The sequence below is a fragment of the Poromitra crassiceps genome, assembly GCF_964638095.1.
Source record: "Poromitra crassiceps genome assembly, chromosome: 11".
Lineage (NCBI taxonomy): Eukaryota > Metazoa > Chordata > Actinopteri > Beryciformes > Melamphaidae > Poromitra > Poromitra crassiceps.
Genome location: NC_139643.1, coordinates 43,546,348 through 43,563,491, shown reverse-complemented (window position 1 = coordinate 43,563,491; position 17,144 = coordinate 43,546,348). Strand labels below are relative to the sequence as shown.

Sequence of the window (17,144 nt, the reverse complement as noted above, 5' to 3'; positions counted from 1 at the left end):
GTGACGGTGTAACTCATTCTATTTCAAGATAAGCCTTATCTCCAATCTCATGTTTTTTCTAGTTGTTATTGTAATAACAATTTCCCACAACAGCATGTTTTGTATTTGTGCATTTCAAATAAAATACTACTTTTCCAGTCTTATATTGTCATTATTCAAGTTTAAAAAAATATTGTTAAAATCGTATCGTATCGTATCGTTATCGTGAACCCAGTATCGTGATACGTATCGTATCGTGAACTGAGTGTATCGTGACACCCCTATTGTTTACTAATGCCAGACCCACAATGCTTCTAAAATGAAGGTGAATGGTCTGTAGTGTATATGAGCGCTTCCACTCACCTGGGGTAGTGGGGGTGAAGAAGAAAGGACACAGCTCTCTGTCCACTATGTCTCTAACGCTCTGAAAAATAAACACAGTTAACATGTGTGGTGTGTAAAAACAAGGTAGAATCAGGTTACCACCCTCATCAATTCATTTCATACACAGCAATTTAGACTCTACAAATAAAAGAAAATAAATCTGTACCATTAACACTTTTGAAAGAGTTGTGGCTCTGGACACAGAGATCATCACAAGACGGGGGGACTTACCAAGCGAGTATTTGCCAGGTCGAAGGATGGCACACAGAGGCTTTGATTGAAAATGTCTTGTGGTTTCTTTCCAGGGATATAGTCTAATAGGTTCACAGCCCAAAAGTCATTGGGGCATTTTTCCACGCACAACTATGGATAATGAAAAGGGACATTATTACTGTGTGAAATCCTGAAGCTGGTCAACAGATTGCTTAGTAATTGTTGCTTATGTATTTTTAGACTCGAATGTAAACAAGAGACACAGAAGGAGGAAGGTGTGTTATGAAGAGAGCTGATGACTTGTGCAATACTGTACATGCCATCATCATGAATCAAATGGTCCGGCCAAATTAGAAACGAGAAAATCAAGTCAGCCTCTCTACCTGTGTGGTGGGACACTGGAAACCATTAAGAGCCGCTGCCATCACGTTGGTAGACGTGACGCATTTGAGAATGTCAAAGTAGAAGACATTGGGTCGGTCTCTGAGAAGAGGAGGACACAGGGAAAGATAATGCTGTATTAGAGAGAGAGAGAGAGAGACAGACAGACAGACAGAGAGAGAGACAGACACAGAGAGAGAGAGAGAGAGAGAGAGAGACAGACAGACAGACAGAGAGAGAGAGAGGGCTATTTCTTCAGCGGCCTTACTATGGTTAACTTACTCATTCTCCCCAATGCCACAGAACCATCCGGTTGAGTTTCGCGGATAGAGAACATGTCTCGGATCTCCATAGAGCCAAGCTGATGGGAAAAACAAACAAACATTAAAATACAGATAAGAAGAACAAAGTCAAGTCAAATGACGTAAAAAAGGAATGAGTCATTATTACTTGGTCACACTGCGTTATCTCCATACATGTCTGGCACTTTCACGATATGTAGACTTAATGCTAATCCACAAAAACCCATGTAGGCTACATTTATTGCGTTTGCCAATTAAGTACACTTGACTTTCTCTGACGCTAGCCAAACACCCACAGAAGCTCGAGCTGGGCTATTCCTTGACTCTGTGTGAGAAATATCCTGTTGTTATCTGTCCTCATTTACATTACATGACATTACGTCATTTGGCAGACGCTTTTATCCAAAGCGACCTACAATATCACATTTGGTCAACAGTAGAGAAATCAACGTTGTCCTCATATTTCTCCAGTCAAGGATCAAGGAAACTGTCAACTGTCAACTGTCAACTGTCTTAATTGTCATATGTAGCAAGCTACATTGTGACAATTAAGTTACAACACTTGTGGACACACTGCCCACATCGAGCGACCTCGTCATCGTTATCGGAGCACTCTATTGACACGAGATAAGAGCGAGGTGTGTTAGAAGAACGTGTTTGATGACGGGGCTATGAAGAAGAAAAAAACCCACTGAATGAATGTGTGTTCACATGGAGATCAGCTGCTCGTAGCTCAAAGCTTCACTCATTGTTGAGGTTACACACTCCCGCATCTGGGTGCCTTTTGATGTGTTCCGCCCACTTGTATCACTTGTAGTAACAGTCGGTTGCTTTTGTACACAGCCATTCAACAGGTAAAAAAAAACATGTCAAGAACACCCTACAGATGCTCGTGCTCCAAACAGTGAGGATAGAAAAGGTGTAAGGCACAGTGACCGAGATGACAAATTGCATGGCTAAAGATTTGACTTCGAGTGGTGATTCAACAGCGCTGTGGGACGTTCACTTGCAAGGCATTTCTTCAGCTTTTACTTTGAAATATAAAAAGCATCAAACAAGCAGCCAATGGAATGGAGGGATCAGCAGGCAGCGCCATAAGAAAAGTCCTAATCATGTTTTATAACCTTGGTTGGGTCAGTCTGTCACAGTGTGACACTGCAGGATTCTGGCCTGAGAGTGACAGGAAGTCAAACCCTTTCACACCTGCAGCCTTTTCCGTGTAGCACCACCGCCACGCCCTCATGTGTGAAAAGGAACTTGGGTCATAATGCCAGTAAATCAGGTCTGACAATTTCCCAGCTCAAGCTGTTAACGAGCAGCACAACATTATGATGCTCTGTTGTCGGACTGTCCAACCACTATGCTACAGGCTGTAGTTTCACTGTCCAACCACTATGCTACAGGTTGTAGTTTTACGGTCCAACCACTATGCTACAGGCCGTAGTTGATTTTATTTTTTGTACCAAAATGTCTAATTGTACAGACGTGGAAATAAGAGAGATCGTCAGAGTGCGGGTGGACGCAGACAAACTGAACAGAAACTTTTACGTTTACTGAAAAAGATTGCAACAGCTATTTTACGGGTTTCATGTGTGAAAGGGGCGATACACATCAGATGCTGTACAATGGGCGAGAGAGAGACAGAGAGAGAGCGAGAGAGAGAGAGAGAGAGAGAATACGCTGAAGTTAAAAAAAAAAGTGAAGAGAAAACAGAGCAAGAGGAAGAATGTCTGAGTGTCAAAAGCAGAGCGAATAAAACGAGTCCAGAAAAACAAAAATGGTGGAAAATGGTGAATGATGACATCGATGCGAGTACGAGGCAGATTCAGAGGTCTGGGTTGCCGTTCCCAGGTTGGTCTCACCTACAATCCCGACCACCATGTAGCCGAGGATGACCGCCATGAACAGAATACAGCAGATGATGTCCGTGCATCCTCTGATGGAGAAAAGAGAAACAGAGACTAATGTGATCCCTTCAGTCAATAAGCGCTCAGCAAACACAGGCATGCTGGAAGGCAAACACACAAAGACGAGCACGCCAGAAACCTTACAGCTAGACTGAGGTTTGGGATTAGAGCAGGTCAGAAACCTTACAGCTAGACTGAGGTTTGGGATTAGAGCAGGTCAGAAACTTTACAGCTAGACTGAGGTTTGGGATTAGAGCAGGTCAGAAACTTTACAGCTAGACTGAGGTTTGGGATTAGAGCAGGTCAGAAACCTTACAGCTAGACTGAGGTTTGGGATTAGAGCAGGTCAGAAACCTTACAGCTAGACTGAGGGTTGGGATTAGAGCAGGTCAGAAACTTTACAGCTAGACTGAGGTTTGGGATTAGAGCAGGTCAGAAACCTTACAGCTAGACTGAGGTTTGGGATTAGAGCAGGTCAGAAACCTTACAGCTAGACTGAGGTTTGGGATTAGAGCGGGTCAGAAACCTTACAGCTACACTGAGGTTTGGGATTAGAGCAGGTCAGAAACTTTACAGCTACACTGAGGTTTGGGATTAGAGCAGGTCAGAAACCTTACAGCTACACTGAGGTTTGGGATTAGAGCAGGTCAGAAACCTTACAGCTACACTGAGGTTTGGGATTAGAGCAGGTCAGAAACCTTATAGCTAGACTGAGGTTTGGGATTAGAGCAGGTCAGAAACATTATAGCTAGACTGAGGTTTGGGATTAGAGCAGGTCAGAAACCTTATAGCTAGACTGAGGTTTGGGATTAGAGCAGGTCAGAAACCTTACAGCTAGACTGAGGTTTGGGATTAGAGCAGGTCAGAAACTTTATAGCTACACTGAGGTTTGGGATTAGAGCAGGCCAGAAACCTTATCGCTAGACAGAGGTTTGGGATTAGAGCAGGTCAGAAACCTTAGAGCTAGACTGAGGTTTGGGATTAGAGCAGGTCAGAAACCTTAGAGCTAGACTGAGGTTTGGGATTAGAGCAGGTCAGAAACTTTACAGTTAGACTGAGGTTTGGGATTAGAGCAGGTCAGAAACTTTACAGCTAGACTGAGGTTTGGGATTAGAGCAGGTCAGAAACTTTACAGTTAGACTGAGGTTTGGGATTAGAGCAGGTCAGAAACATTACAGATAGACTGAGGTTTGGGATTAGAGCAGGTCAGAAATATTACAGCTAGACTGAGGTTTGGGATTAGAGGAGGTAAGAGAATATAGCCACATATTCACCTTTTCTGTATGGGCCCTCTGAAGGAAGGGTCAAACTGAGCAGGTTCTCCTGGGAGAAGAAAACAGGAAGACAAGTCAATCACTGACAGAACACACAAGACCTCACTAAATGTCTTCATAGAAAGTAAATATTAAAACCCACTTGATTGAGTAGGCTATGGGCAAATAATCACACACACATAATCATTACCTTTATTGACATACTGGCAGTTTGTCATCTAACATTTCTCACCAGGTTCCTTGTTTATACTTTTAGGACAGACTATCAAGGGCACATTAGGGCAATACAATACAGTATAATACAGTAGCACTTAAATTGGAACTCCACTGCTGATTACATCTGTATCTGTGTGTGTGTGTGTGTGTGTGTGTGTGTGTGTGTGTGTGTGTGTGTGTGTGTGTGTGTGTGTGTGTGTGTGTGTGTGTGTGTGTGTGTGTGTGTGTGTGTGTGTGTGTGTGTGTGTACACACTTGTGGGAATGTGGCGAGAGTACATAACAAGTATAACAAGTAAAGACTTGGGGAAATGTGAATTTAGCAAGAAAAAGATTGCTTGTTTTACTATGAAAAAGGGCCATTAGGGGTTCGATAGTTCAAGTTAAATAGGGTAAGGGTTAGGTTAGCTGGTTGAGGTGATAGATGGCATAGGGAATGAATGTAAACAACTGAAGTCCTCCTAGTATGTGCGTGCCGTGTAGGTCCCTATGAGAGCAGGCTGTTGCTAGGCAATGAGAGGGAGCCTTGTTAAGTTCCTCAGGACTCAGGAGTTAATGCATGACCGTGCAAAGTGGACTAGGAAATGGAACGAGAGAAAACACGGCGACCCCATTTTTTTTTATGGCTTGATGTCATTCTCACAGAGGCAACATTACAGGAAACAAACTGCTCAGAGTTTCCTGGAACAAAGCAAAATGCCAACAGAGCAAGAACCACCACAGAAACGCAAGGGGCCGGGTTTGCCCATAACTAACTAATCCATAATCATCATTATTCCGTTGATTCTGACGTAATCGAGCCGTTTCTTCCAGTGTGACTTTGGGAAAGAGAGAGTAAAGAGAAAGGGGCAAAAAGACCTGCATTGGGACAGTGGATTTAAACAGTCAGGGAGTCATTTGAATAGAATTTGAATTCAAAGTGTGGCTTAAGGAAATGGGAGTCACGATGATTTATGTGAAACTATAGAAGAATAAACCATCTGAAAACGTGTTTGGTTTGCTCCCGACAGAAAGCATTCCAATCACGATACTCAAGTCAATTACATTCCTTTATATTAGCCTATCCTGTTGGGCAGGAAATGTTACAAACAGCAGAGTAGGCTAATAGCTGCTTTGTCCCTGCAGCACGTTAATAACACATTTTAGGCATTATAATCACATCAATGTTCATATTTCCATCTGACCCAGGCAAATATCAATGTGCTTTTGATAAAAGAACGAGTCGGCAGGCAATTATTTTGCAAGCCAGCTCACAATACACTGGCTATGAGATTAAGGTGAACTGTGTCAAGATGACAAATAGTCACATCAGGCACACCTTAAAATGTTGGCTATTCATAGGGCGTTAAGACTGGTACAGTCCCAGATACAGTCTAGTAAATGAGTAGTATCTCAAGCCAGTCTATCTCTTCCACAAACGTCAAATGCTTACGCCCGTTACAATTTGGCCAGAGGAAGTTGACATCTTCCAAAGAAGTTTGATGGTATTCCAACAATCACGACACGTGATGTACACAAAACCGAGGCAGGTGATTGGAGAAATTAGCGAATGTCCCGCCTTGAGCGAATGTCCCGACCTAACATCGGTTTTGACCAACTATCTCCTCTGTGAAGTGCAGACGGGTTAGGTCAGGCATGTCCATATCCGGCCCGGGCCAGCTAGGGCCAATTGCGGCCAACGGACCGATTTTAAGCGGCCCTCGGCTTGTCTCTCAAAATATACTATATGTGGCCCTCCACACAGTATTAATTAATTAAGCAAGTTCACTTTGCTTTTTGTCCGTTTACCTAACGACGACAGCACTATCTATCATACAGTTTGTAGACAAGCACCAAGTAGGAACTATGCAGGCAGAACTAACATTTTCAGATATGGTAAACAAAATCCTTAGGAGGACAATTGTATGGTATGTGATTTTTTTAATACCCCATGCCCCCCCCCCCCCCCCCCCTGGCCACCACTCAAAAAAGTGTGGACACCCCTGGGCTAGGTGGAAGCATTTGCAAAGTGTGGGAGGTGGAGCCAACACGTCTGTTTTTAAGAGACTAGTAAATGAGTTAACTGAATACCCCCACAATGTGTAGGCTACCAATAATCTTTTTTTTTTTTACTTTTACACATGCCAATGAACTCTGTATTTTACTAGCCTACTTCCCTGGAGTTTTAGTATGACCTTGGAAAGGCATGCGAGCGAGAGGAGCACACCCAATAAAATGACAGATACCGATCAACAAGAGTGTCATCCAAGATCAGATCTGAAACCACATTTCCATATCTTAGAGGTCTGTTATCCGATACGCATCATATAAGAACAGAGTGTCACACATTAATATGCATATGATCACCAGCTGTTTCCCTTGCCTTCATTTGTGTGATACTTTTATTTCAAATGAAAGTCAGTGGGGGAGATACACCAATGCTTCTCCAACAAAGGAACCTGTTCATCTGCATTGAGTGTCAGATTTCACCCTGCCAGGACACTGCGGTCTGTTTGGAGTAAATGACAGCCTGGAAACTGGCTCGCTGTGGCTGTGACCCCCCCCCCCCCTTCCTACTGGCTCGCTGTGACCCTCCCCCCCAGCACATCTTTCAGCATTTATGGCCCGGTGGTGGTAAAGCTGCTCAACTTTGAAACACAGACGGAACATTTTCATAGCTACAGGATTGGCAAAAATACTCAGAACCCGGGACGGAAGCGAGAGTCATAACTTGACCTTGGATGAAGATGAGTGACGCAAAAGAGTCTCTATTTTTAGTTTCCCCTGAGACGAATTGAAAAAAACGTAAAAAAAAAAAAGAAAAGAAAAAGAAAAAAAAGAGAATTCAATATTTCAAACAAGGAGACTTCACTGGGCTTAAAATAGGCCATAAGTCAAGTACGGTAATTAAAATGATATGCTGACTGTATAATTTAAGGTAGAAACTTCACCCGTCTCTAAAATGACTGAACGAAAAGATTAGAGCGCTGATGTATTTTTTGAAACCACATTTCTCCAGTTTACCAGTCTCATGGCTACACTTGTTTTTTTGCACTGTTCTGTGTAAACCCTAGACTGTTGTGGATGAAAATCCCAGAAGATCAGCACTTTCAGAAATGCTCAAAGCAGCCAGTCTGTGACTAACAACCGTGACAAAGTCACTTGAGATCACATTCTTTCCCCGGTCTGATGATTGAGGTGAACGTTAACTGAAGCTGCTGACCAGACCTGCATGATCTTAGGCATTGCACTGCTGACACACGATTGGCTGACTGGATAATTGCATGAGTAAGCAGGTGTACATGGTGTTCCTGATAAAGTGTTTTAAGTCGGTGTGTGTTTGCTGTACATAGAGCTATACCAGAGAGAGTGGGAGGGGTGGACCCTAGGGTGGGTCTCTCTACCTGAAAACCATTTTGGTTGAGCTTGTATGATCATGACTCATGATGACAGCTAGTTTAACTAGCTAGTTCAACATTTTGTGGATGGAATCTGCTCAATTTTGTATTACTATGTGATGAATTTCATTTTCAAGCATTTTATTTCAAATTAAGTACACTGCATTTAGTGTCAAACCTTTCAATCATTCTCCAACTTTATTCACTAGACGGTTTTAACTTGACAACATAAACACTCTAAATTGCCTACTAATTACGTTTTAATCTGTATGTTAGAATAAGATTCTCCAGTCTGGGCCTTGAGACATTTCCTCCTAGTCAATGATTTGCCAGTCAGTGTCTCTTGGCACTAGTAACCTTCCAGCAACACTTCTGCGTGTATTTCTCAATCTCAACACATTTATTACAACATTTATTACAACATTTGTTTCTCAAGAGTGTGTCAACAGGTTCTGACCAGGAAGGGGAAAAAGCAGAAAAGATTGTGACATAACTTCAAGAAAATAAACAAATACTCTCTACCCTGATGAAGGCTCCCATGAGCTGAAAACACATAGGTCCCTGTTTTTAAACTGTGTTAGCCATGCCACAATAAAGACTTTTTCATCTTTTTTTTAGGGATGCACGATATATCGGCAATCATATCGGTATCGGCCGATGTTAGTCATTTTTTAACATATCGGCATCGGTCCGATGTTGCAATGTTAATATCGGTTATCGGTATCAGCCAAGATTTTCACATTGAAAAGAAACAATGCGGTGAATCTATGATTTATGGGCTTTTCCACATGTTTTCGAAATAAAGAAACGCATTACTTTTTCAAATTCACTGTTTACATGTGTTTTTCCATATGTACACAATTTGATGGTAATATAACGTGTTTTTATACAGATCATATCGGCATCGGCAAATATCAGTTATCGGCCATAACAGCAATGTTAATATCGGTCATCGGTATCTGCCAAAATTTTCATATCGGTGCATCCCTAATTTTTTTCCTGAAACAGTGTTGCCCTGGATTTTTTTCAAGTTCTCCTGCACTCCACTCCTCCTTTTATGACTAAGGATCCCACTTGAACTCGTATCTCATGCTTCTCTGCACCCACACCAAAGAGCACCTGTTTCAGTGATCTGAACAAGGACCCACGCAGCGCTTCCTCATCCCTTCTCTCAAATACTCAACCATATTGGGCAACCACGGATGGATTACAGCAATCTCTACTTCCTTCTCGCAATAATAGTAGTAATAAAAGTAGAGGCAGCTTTGATCGGGGTACTAAAGTATCATTCATTTTTCCTTTCTAATTGAGACATGGACACCCGCACACTTCACTTGCTCAAAATTGGAAAGCAAGTGAAGACAGTGTGCGGGTGTCCATTATTTATCTAAGTGATTCTACTCCACCTACGCACCTGCCACAATCAAAGTCTGACCCCATTTTTCATTTTGGCCATTCCCTTTTCATCATTGTTCATTTTGGATTGGAAAAATGCAACAACAAAAAGCTAAACCGTATTAGAAAACAAATGGGTAATTAGAATAAGTGGATTTAAATGCAGTTTTGAATAGTGAGGTCAGGTCATCATCACACATACCGGTACTCCCATGGATTACTAAACGGTCAACTCTAACACTTGTTTTTTGCACTCTTTTGTCATCCTATACTATTCTCTGTTTCTTTTGCTAAACCACACTGAGACGTTGAAATCCTGCTATCTATTTACCTGTAGGGAGGGTTTGTTTAGCTATATAAACTCTTTAGCTCTATAAACCTCCCAGACTGTCAATAGACACTTGACTCAGTCGATACATCCAAATGCCAACAACGAGAGTCAACAGGGAGGCAGCAAGATGGAGATCTGCTGCGCTCATGACACTACTGCTGCCCTGCAAATGCAAATCATGGTGGTGCTAGTTCAACAACTCACCAGGACGCGTGTAGTCACACAACCTCTCCTTTGGAAAACTTACTATAGGGTGGAGGATTGCACCAACAAGGCTTAAATTGGGTTTAGTAAAAGATTTCAAATTAATCAGATCTGTTGACTCAGTGACTTAAAAGAGGCCAACTTCCTCCTCTTGTGTCTTTTTGTTTCATGTGTAAGACTGAACAACATAAAGACATCTGATTCACGGCAGAAAAACGACAGCTTGGGTTCGATCAGCATTTTGTAAACCAGCAGTATTTACCTGAATGAAAAGGCCAGCTTCGTTTAGAAATACTTTGATTGATAGCTGACGGTTTAACCAACAGAGTAAAGGGAAATTACACAATACATCTGACTAAGAACATGCTCAGCTTACAATATGATTAATTAACTATTAACTATCTTAGAAAATAAGATATTGTTAATTAGACTAATTCATAGTTGTTGCCTATTAAAACAAAGTTATGAAAGGAAAATGTTTGAGGCTTGTTTCGTCTTTATGTGTGGATTTACGCTAAGAAAAAAAGAAGGATAATGTTTTGGTTCAGCTGGGTAGCTGGAATTAAATTGTTTTCTTTTTTCTTTTAGTTAGCAGTTCTGGGAATGATAAAAAATAATCAAATCATGATTATTTATAACATTCTTGTTACAACACAAAAAAACAGTGATGTGGCTATACTTTTTTTTTACTTGGCTGCAATGATCAATCAAGGTTATTATTGATAACACTGCAGCCATACATCACTATATCTTCTTGTTCAAACACAAAAACAAATCAGTGGCCTGAGGGAAAGTTTTCTGTTTTTCTTGTTGGTAGTTTGCTTTAGGCTACTAGTCATGAATCTAAACTAAATTCCTTGGGTTTAAATTATAAAGAGCAGAGGTTTCTGTCAACACACTAACCAATTTCTGTGAACATTAAATAGCCTAATATCACATGACACAATTCATATGGAAAATGAAAAAACAAACAACAAAACAGAACATACCTGTGAATATCATATCACATAAATTCACTGCGACACAAACTCCAGGGCTAGACAAGACAAACAGATCATGAAGGCTTTTCTCACCGTAGCTACTAACGTTAGATATTTCAAACAGAAAGGTAACGGGAGACGTCAACTCACCATACTCGGAGTCCGAACTTTTCTCCTCCACCTTGTCCTTTTTACCCATTTTTCAGCCTTTCCTCCACCTTCCTTCACGCAACCTCTCAAACACGTATCCCTTGATTGAACTAGGCTACAACGTTAAAACCTCTACACAAACAGTTAAAAACGAGTTTAATGAAAGCTGTGCGTATCTGTAGCCTATGTGTGCTGCTGACGCTGACTTGGGAAATCTTTCTTCCTGCTGGGGCGGTTGTTAGGTCACGCACACCTGCTGTGAGGGATGCGCACCTGAGCTCTGCCAAAGATTGTCTATTAGGAAGACGATTACTCAAAAACGTAAACTAGCGAACCGATAGATCTGAAGCAAAAAGAAGAAATAAAGTGGCTTCCAATTTAGATAATTGGAAGGTTTTTTTTTTTAAGGAAAGTAACTTTTCTCTTTGCGTTTTTTCCGAGATGACAGCTGTGGTAGTTGCCTGTGGTGTGGTGTGGACTGTGGTAGGCTACTAGGCTTTATGGTAGGCACACGGAAACAGGGGCAGAGTGACAGCCCTTCGTTTCTTCTCTCTGGCACTCCAGCATCTCACCATCACCCGTTTGTTGCATGCCCCCTGCTGTTTATATCAGGAAGCAGGGGCGTCATGCAAACCAAAATTCTGAGGGGGGGAGGGGCAAGTGCCATGCCGTGAACATTACAGGGACGAACATTTGTCTCACTCGGATTGCAAATAGAATGACGAATTTATTAATAAAACGCATTATCCAAGGTGCGTGCGTGATGATTTTTTTCAGATGACAAATTAAAAAAAAAACACGTAGCCTACAGACAACAGACTCAGTCGTTCAAAACACAAGACACACATAACGTTAATATCCGTGACAAATTCTGTCCGTTTTCTGACAGGTACAGTATTTCAATTCAACACACGTTGTGGGTCATGAACATTTGACGTGCTTAATTCACCTCACCTGCCTGCCTCTGTGCTGTGTGCTCGGTAAAGTTGGAAATATTATTGACAGATGCACTTCCAAAGTGACGCCTATTCCAATTTTAGTAAAGTAGACGAGATACACAACCTAATTTTCACCTAAACCATCCTCTGCGCTGGACAAATAAATTAGGAAAATGTGATTTTGCATTTTGCAACTATATTCTGTTGTTTTATTGCGGAATTAATGCCGCCTTTCTGGAGAGAAATCCAACTAATTGACTGAATCATGTAAACCCGGGTTTCTCCTATTGTCGGATTATTAAAGTGCATGTAAATGCAGAAATCAGATTATTGCCATAAACTGATTATTCCCAGTTATCAGTTTATTGTGTGCATGTAAACGCACTCATTGATTGATGTATCTATCAATCATCCATTTAGCTATTTCTAAAATGTTGGCCATTTGAAGCCAGATTTATAATATCTCATTTTAAATTATCATTGGGATTAGAGTGTTGTGATATCATGATTAAGTTTTAACCATCAATATTTTGCTCCTTTTCTCATTACGGTAAATACTGTATATTTATTTAGAGATTTCGGTGATTGTGCTTTTATGGTTATTAGCTTAGTCACTTCGACACTATAGCTTCTACACTGCTGCCACTTTTCTTGAAATAGCTCAATCTTGCTTCACCCAAAATGTTATTCACATAAAAAGACTATACTATCCACAATGCAAATTATTTTAAAGAACTGCATCTTGACCTGGAGACATCAAATAATGTCTCAGACTGTTTTCAATAATGAAGACTACTTCACTAGTCAATGATTGTTTATCCATCCCATTCACTAATCCATGGTTCCTTTCCATTCATATCTCTCTCCCCTGCAGTAACGCCCTCAAGTTACATCAGCCATTCATAAATATGCACGCCCTCTTTATCCCTGTCCAATCAATGTCTCCCACGCTTTCCCTCTCTTCGGCCGTTGGCCAATCACCTAAATGAAGTTCTATTTCAGACTCTTGCAAGTTGTAACTCACCCTGTTTGTTCACCCATAGCTGCTGTTCCTGCGTAGCTGTTGCTTCGCCCCTCCTCCTCCCCTGAACACCACCAATGTCATGACTCCAGTAGAACTCTCTATGGGGGTTCTCTATCCTATGAATCACTGACGTCCTCCTCCTGTCTCAGAGGAGCGTCATCATACCATGGAGTCATTCGCCAAATCTAAGTGTTGTTTGTTTTATCATTAAAGTTTATTGTACTTTCCTTCTAGTCTCTCATTATTGAAATGGATTTAACCTGTGATAGTGGTGGTAGTGGTAAAAACAGCTCACTGCCATAACAGCTCTGGCTAACATTACAATGCTAACTTTAGCTGCATGGTAGTACAAATATAGCCAACTAACTTGCTATGCAAACTATACCTATAATAACTAACAGCATGAATTTTACTTCCCCCTTCTTTTCTTTTTTTCAAAAAATCTGAGGGGCAACTGCCCCAGTTTCAATGGGCATGCATGACGCTTCTGTCAGGAAGTATATCCATTAATCCAGGTAAATCGCAGCTTTCACATAACATAACACAACAATCTCCGTTTCACACAAATCATGTTTGACATAGTAGATTAATTTAAATTCACAAATAAGTGAACATGCTTGCTGCCATTTTTTACAGTTGGGAGCAGAGAGATGCAAACTGGGCCTGCATACAGTGGTGGGTTTATCTTGTCTCACACACAAACACACTATTTGCTCAATTGAATGTTGCTTATTTTGGTCCAAACTGTTCCAGATTTTAAGAAATGCAAAGATTTAATCTATTTAAAATGATTCAAACGTATTTCTGAGCATGCTGTTGGCCTCATACCTACCCACTCTGGTGTAGGTGGGTGCTGGCTTGCAATCCTCGGCGCCTGCGAATATTTGATTTGGGGGTAAAACAAATAACAACATTGTCCCTTCATTTTCATATTAAAATCAAACACACCAAAGACAACATCATCCTGCAATGAAATATGTTTGAAAGCCTGCAGAGCCGGTTCCAGACTGCTCGGCTCCCAGCCGATAGGAGACACAATAGACAATGTGTAGTGTGTGGAGTGTAATATAGACATATAGACAGACTCTTTTAGGATTCTAGGTAAGTACGGACGGTTTTCAAACTGTTAACATCACAGACACTACTGGTGTTGTTCATTTTAAAGCCGTAGTCAGTAGTCACAGCGAGCTGGACAATAGCTAGCCTTTAGCTTGTTTGCTAATTTAGCGTGGTTGTATAGAGGGTATGCACACCCACTGGAACACGCCCCCTCAATCGGGAATGAGTGTCAAAATGAGTGTCAAGTTCCTCCCTGAGCAGCAGGTGTCAGTTATCTATGCTGATTACTGCATTCAAGCTCAGTCTTGCTGGGACTCAGTGGGCGTGACCCCACAGTGACTTCTGCCTCTGTGACATCACATGCATACCCTCTATTTGTAAACAGTGAGTGAAACTTGACTAGACAGTTTTCACGTCACGGCCAGAGATGAGCTGGAGGGTAAAACCACTGACTTGGGTAAAACCTGTTCACACAGCGTTTAATTTGAGGAAGTATAAACTACAAACCGATTCGTCTATTAGCTGAATACTGAGAGCAGTCATGTTGAACGAAAGTGCAGCGACCTGAAGTTGAGCTTTCCCCCACAGAGTCGACGCCTTGCCCGGCGTGGAAGGCCGAGGAAACAGACTGTCATTCTCCCACTTTTCCCTGAGAGAGTGTTACAAGCACAGTCTATGGATGGTTACAAGGTCAAATATGTGATCCGAAAGGTCACAGTGCAAAATTATTAGCATAGTTTTACTTGGTCAGTGAATTAATATTCATACTTGGATCTTAAATTGTGCACCATTGTAAATGAATCATTGAATTCTTCACTCAGAGAAAATGGCTTCCGCTTCCACATCAAAGGAGAAGTATTTATCCTGCCCTGTCTGCTGTGAAGTGTTCAAAAGATCCTGTCCTCCTGTCATGTAGCCACAGCTTGTGTAAAGCCTGTGTGCAGAGATGGTGGAGAACGAGAGGACTGTGTGAATGTCCAGTTTGTAGGGCTACATCTTCACCACGTGAACCACCTTGTAACTTGGTGTTGAAGAACCTGTGTGAGGCTTTCTTACTGGAGAGAGATCAGAGAGCTTCAGCAGAGCCCGAGCTTCTCTGCAGTCTGCACTCTGAGAAACTCAAGCTCTTCTGTCTGGACCATCAGCAGCCAGTGTGTCTCGTCTGTCGAGATTCGGAAACGCACACCGACCACAGATTCAGACCCATCGATGAAGCTGCACGGCCGCACAAGGAGGAACTCCAGGAATCACTGAAGGCCTTGCAGGAGAAACTGAAGTGGTTTATTGGAGTTAAAGGAGACTGTGATCAAACCGCAGAACACATTAAGCTCCAGGCCCAATGCACAGAGAGGCAGATTAAGGAGGAGTTTAAGAAGCTTCACGGTTTTCTACTTGGTGAAGAGAAGGCCAAGATCGCTGCACTGAGGGAGGAAGAGGAGCAGAAAAGTCAGATGATGAAGGAGAAGATTGAGGCTCTGAGTAGAGAGATAACCGCTCTTTCAGACACAGTCAGAGCCATAGAGAAGGAGCTGAGAGCTGAAGATGCCTTGTTCCTACATAACTACAACACTACAGTGGAGAGAGTCCAGCGCCCCCTGCCTGATGATCCACAGCCATCTCAGCTGCTTTCTGGAGCTCTGATAGACGAGGCCAAACACCAGGGCAACCTGAGCTTCACAGCCTGGGACAAGATGAGGCAGATCGTCTCCAGCACTCCTGTGATTCTGGACCCAAACACTGCCCATCGACACTGCCACCTATCTGAAGATCTGACCAGTGTGAGATGAGAGGAAGAGCAGCAGCAGCTTCCTAAGAACCCAGAGAGGTTTGACAGATGGTGTTGGTATGTCCTGGGCTCTGACACAGGAAATCACTACTGGTCTGTTGACGTTGGAGACAGTACAACGTGGCAACTGGGTGTGTGTGCAGGAAGGGAAGGGAGGCAGGGAGACATATTGTCTGGATTACAGGTATACAGTCTACGGTTCTCTGGTGGTGAATACACAACCTACTCCCGATCAGATCCATACCAGACTGTTCTCCCAGCGAAGAATGTCCAGAGGGTCAAAGTGCATCTTAACTGCTACACACGAAAACTGTCATTCTTTGATTTTGACACCAACACACACATACACACGTTCACGGGCACTTCCGCTGATAAGTTGTTTCCATACATTAGCCCTGCCCCTGGGAATGAACACCCCATGAAGATATTACGAGCGTAGGCCTCTGTAACAGTGAAACATCACAGTTGCAGATGATGGAGAACGCTGTTCAGTCCACTCAGCTTCAGTATTTATTATACAGTGGAAAAAGCAGATACGCACCAGAAAGTTCTGAGATTCATCCTTAACCCAGTGAGGGAACATGTGATTGCAGAGGCAGGAGAATTTAACCACTCCAGGCTTCATTTTGTTTTATCATATTTGTTAATTGTTAAACAGGTTATGTTGAAATATTTAATTGTTGCTCCATGGGTCTTTGTTGTAGCTACAGTTACAAATGTACATGGGTTACATTGCATGCACATGTGACACCCAAATTGTCTGGTCACAATTTGTGGTATTTTGTTTGACGTTTTATTATGAGCAATAATGCTCAGTTGTCTCTTGTGAAACTACAGCTGTGAGGGATGACGGGTTTCCTGACACCATGTTTTGATGTTCTCTGTAGACACATTTTTCCAATCCTGACCAGAATAATTACGAGACAAGCTTGAATAAAAAAAAAAGTTGAGAATGACAATTAGTTGCCTGTTGTACCGTACTAATTGGAGTGTTTATATTTAATTATGTTCTGGGTTAAAAAGAAATGTTTACATTGTTTGCTGAATGTAGACTGTTGTAACTATTTGTTCATTTGTATGAGATTGCAATGGCCTTGGTTGTACATGTGCACAGATGCAGAATTACTTGCTACTGATATCATCCCAAGTCTGATGAACAACAGAGGCTAGCTGGCTACCACATCATCCATAATGTAGGTGATAAATCAGTGGTTAAAAAGGAAAGACAGATGATTCATGCATGGGC

General features: G+C 41.9%; 1 protein-coding gene and 1 pseudogene across 2 annotated transcripts in view; one reads left to right on the top strand and one right to left on the bottom strand.

Annotated features, from left to right (window-relative positions):
* The window catches only part of slc44a4 (solute carrier family 44 member 4), a 27,488-nt gene extending 16,248 nt beyond the window's left edge, over positions 1–11,240 (bottom strand). The window contains exons 1-7 of the mRNA XM_083646725.1: positions 11,092–11,240; positions 4,441–4,489; positions 3,122–3,195; positions 1,240–1,318; positions 960–1,059; positions 595–726; positions 343–403 (exon numbers count right to left, since the gene is read on the bottom strand). Of these exons, the coding sequence (XP_083502851.1) occupies positions 343–403; positions 595–726; positions 960–1,059; positions 1,240–1,318; positions 3,122–3,195; positions 4,441–4,489; positions 11,092–11,140 (544 nt within the window). The 5' untranslated portion in view covers positions 11,141–11,240. The remainder of the gene's footprint in view (positions 1–342; positions 404–594; positions 727–959; positions 1,060–1,239; positions 1,319–3,121; positions 3,196–4,440; positions 4,490–11,091) is intronic.
* A 3,698-nt stretch (positions 11,241–14,938) lies between these two features.
* LOC310785040 (E3 ubiquitin-protein ligase TRIM35-like) lies at positions 14,939–16,748 on the top strand (annotated as a pseudogene). The gene is made up of 2 exons: positions 14,939–15,955; positions 16,736–16,748. The product of its transcript is annotated as an E3 ubiquitin-protein ligase TRIM35-like (transcript).
* Positions 16,749–17,144: the final 396 nt, after the last annotated feature.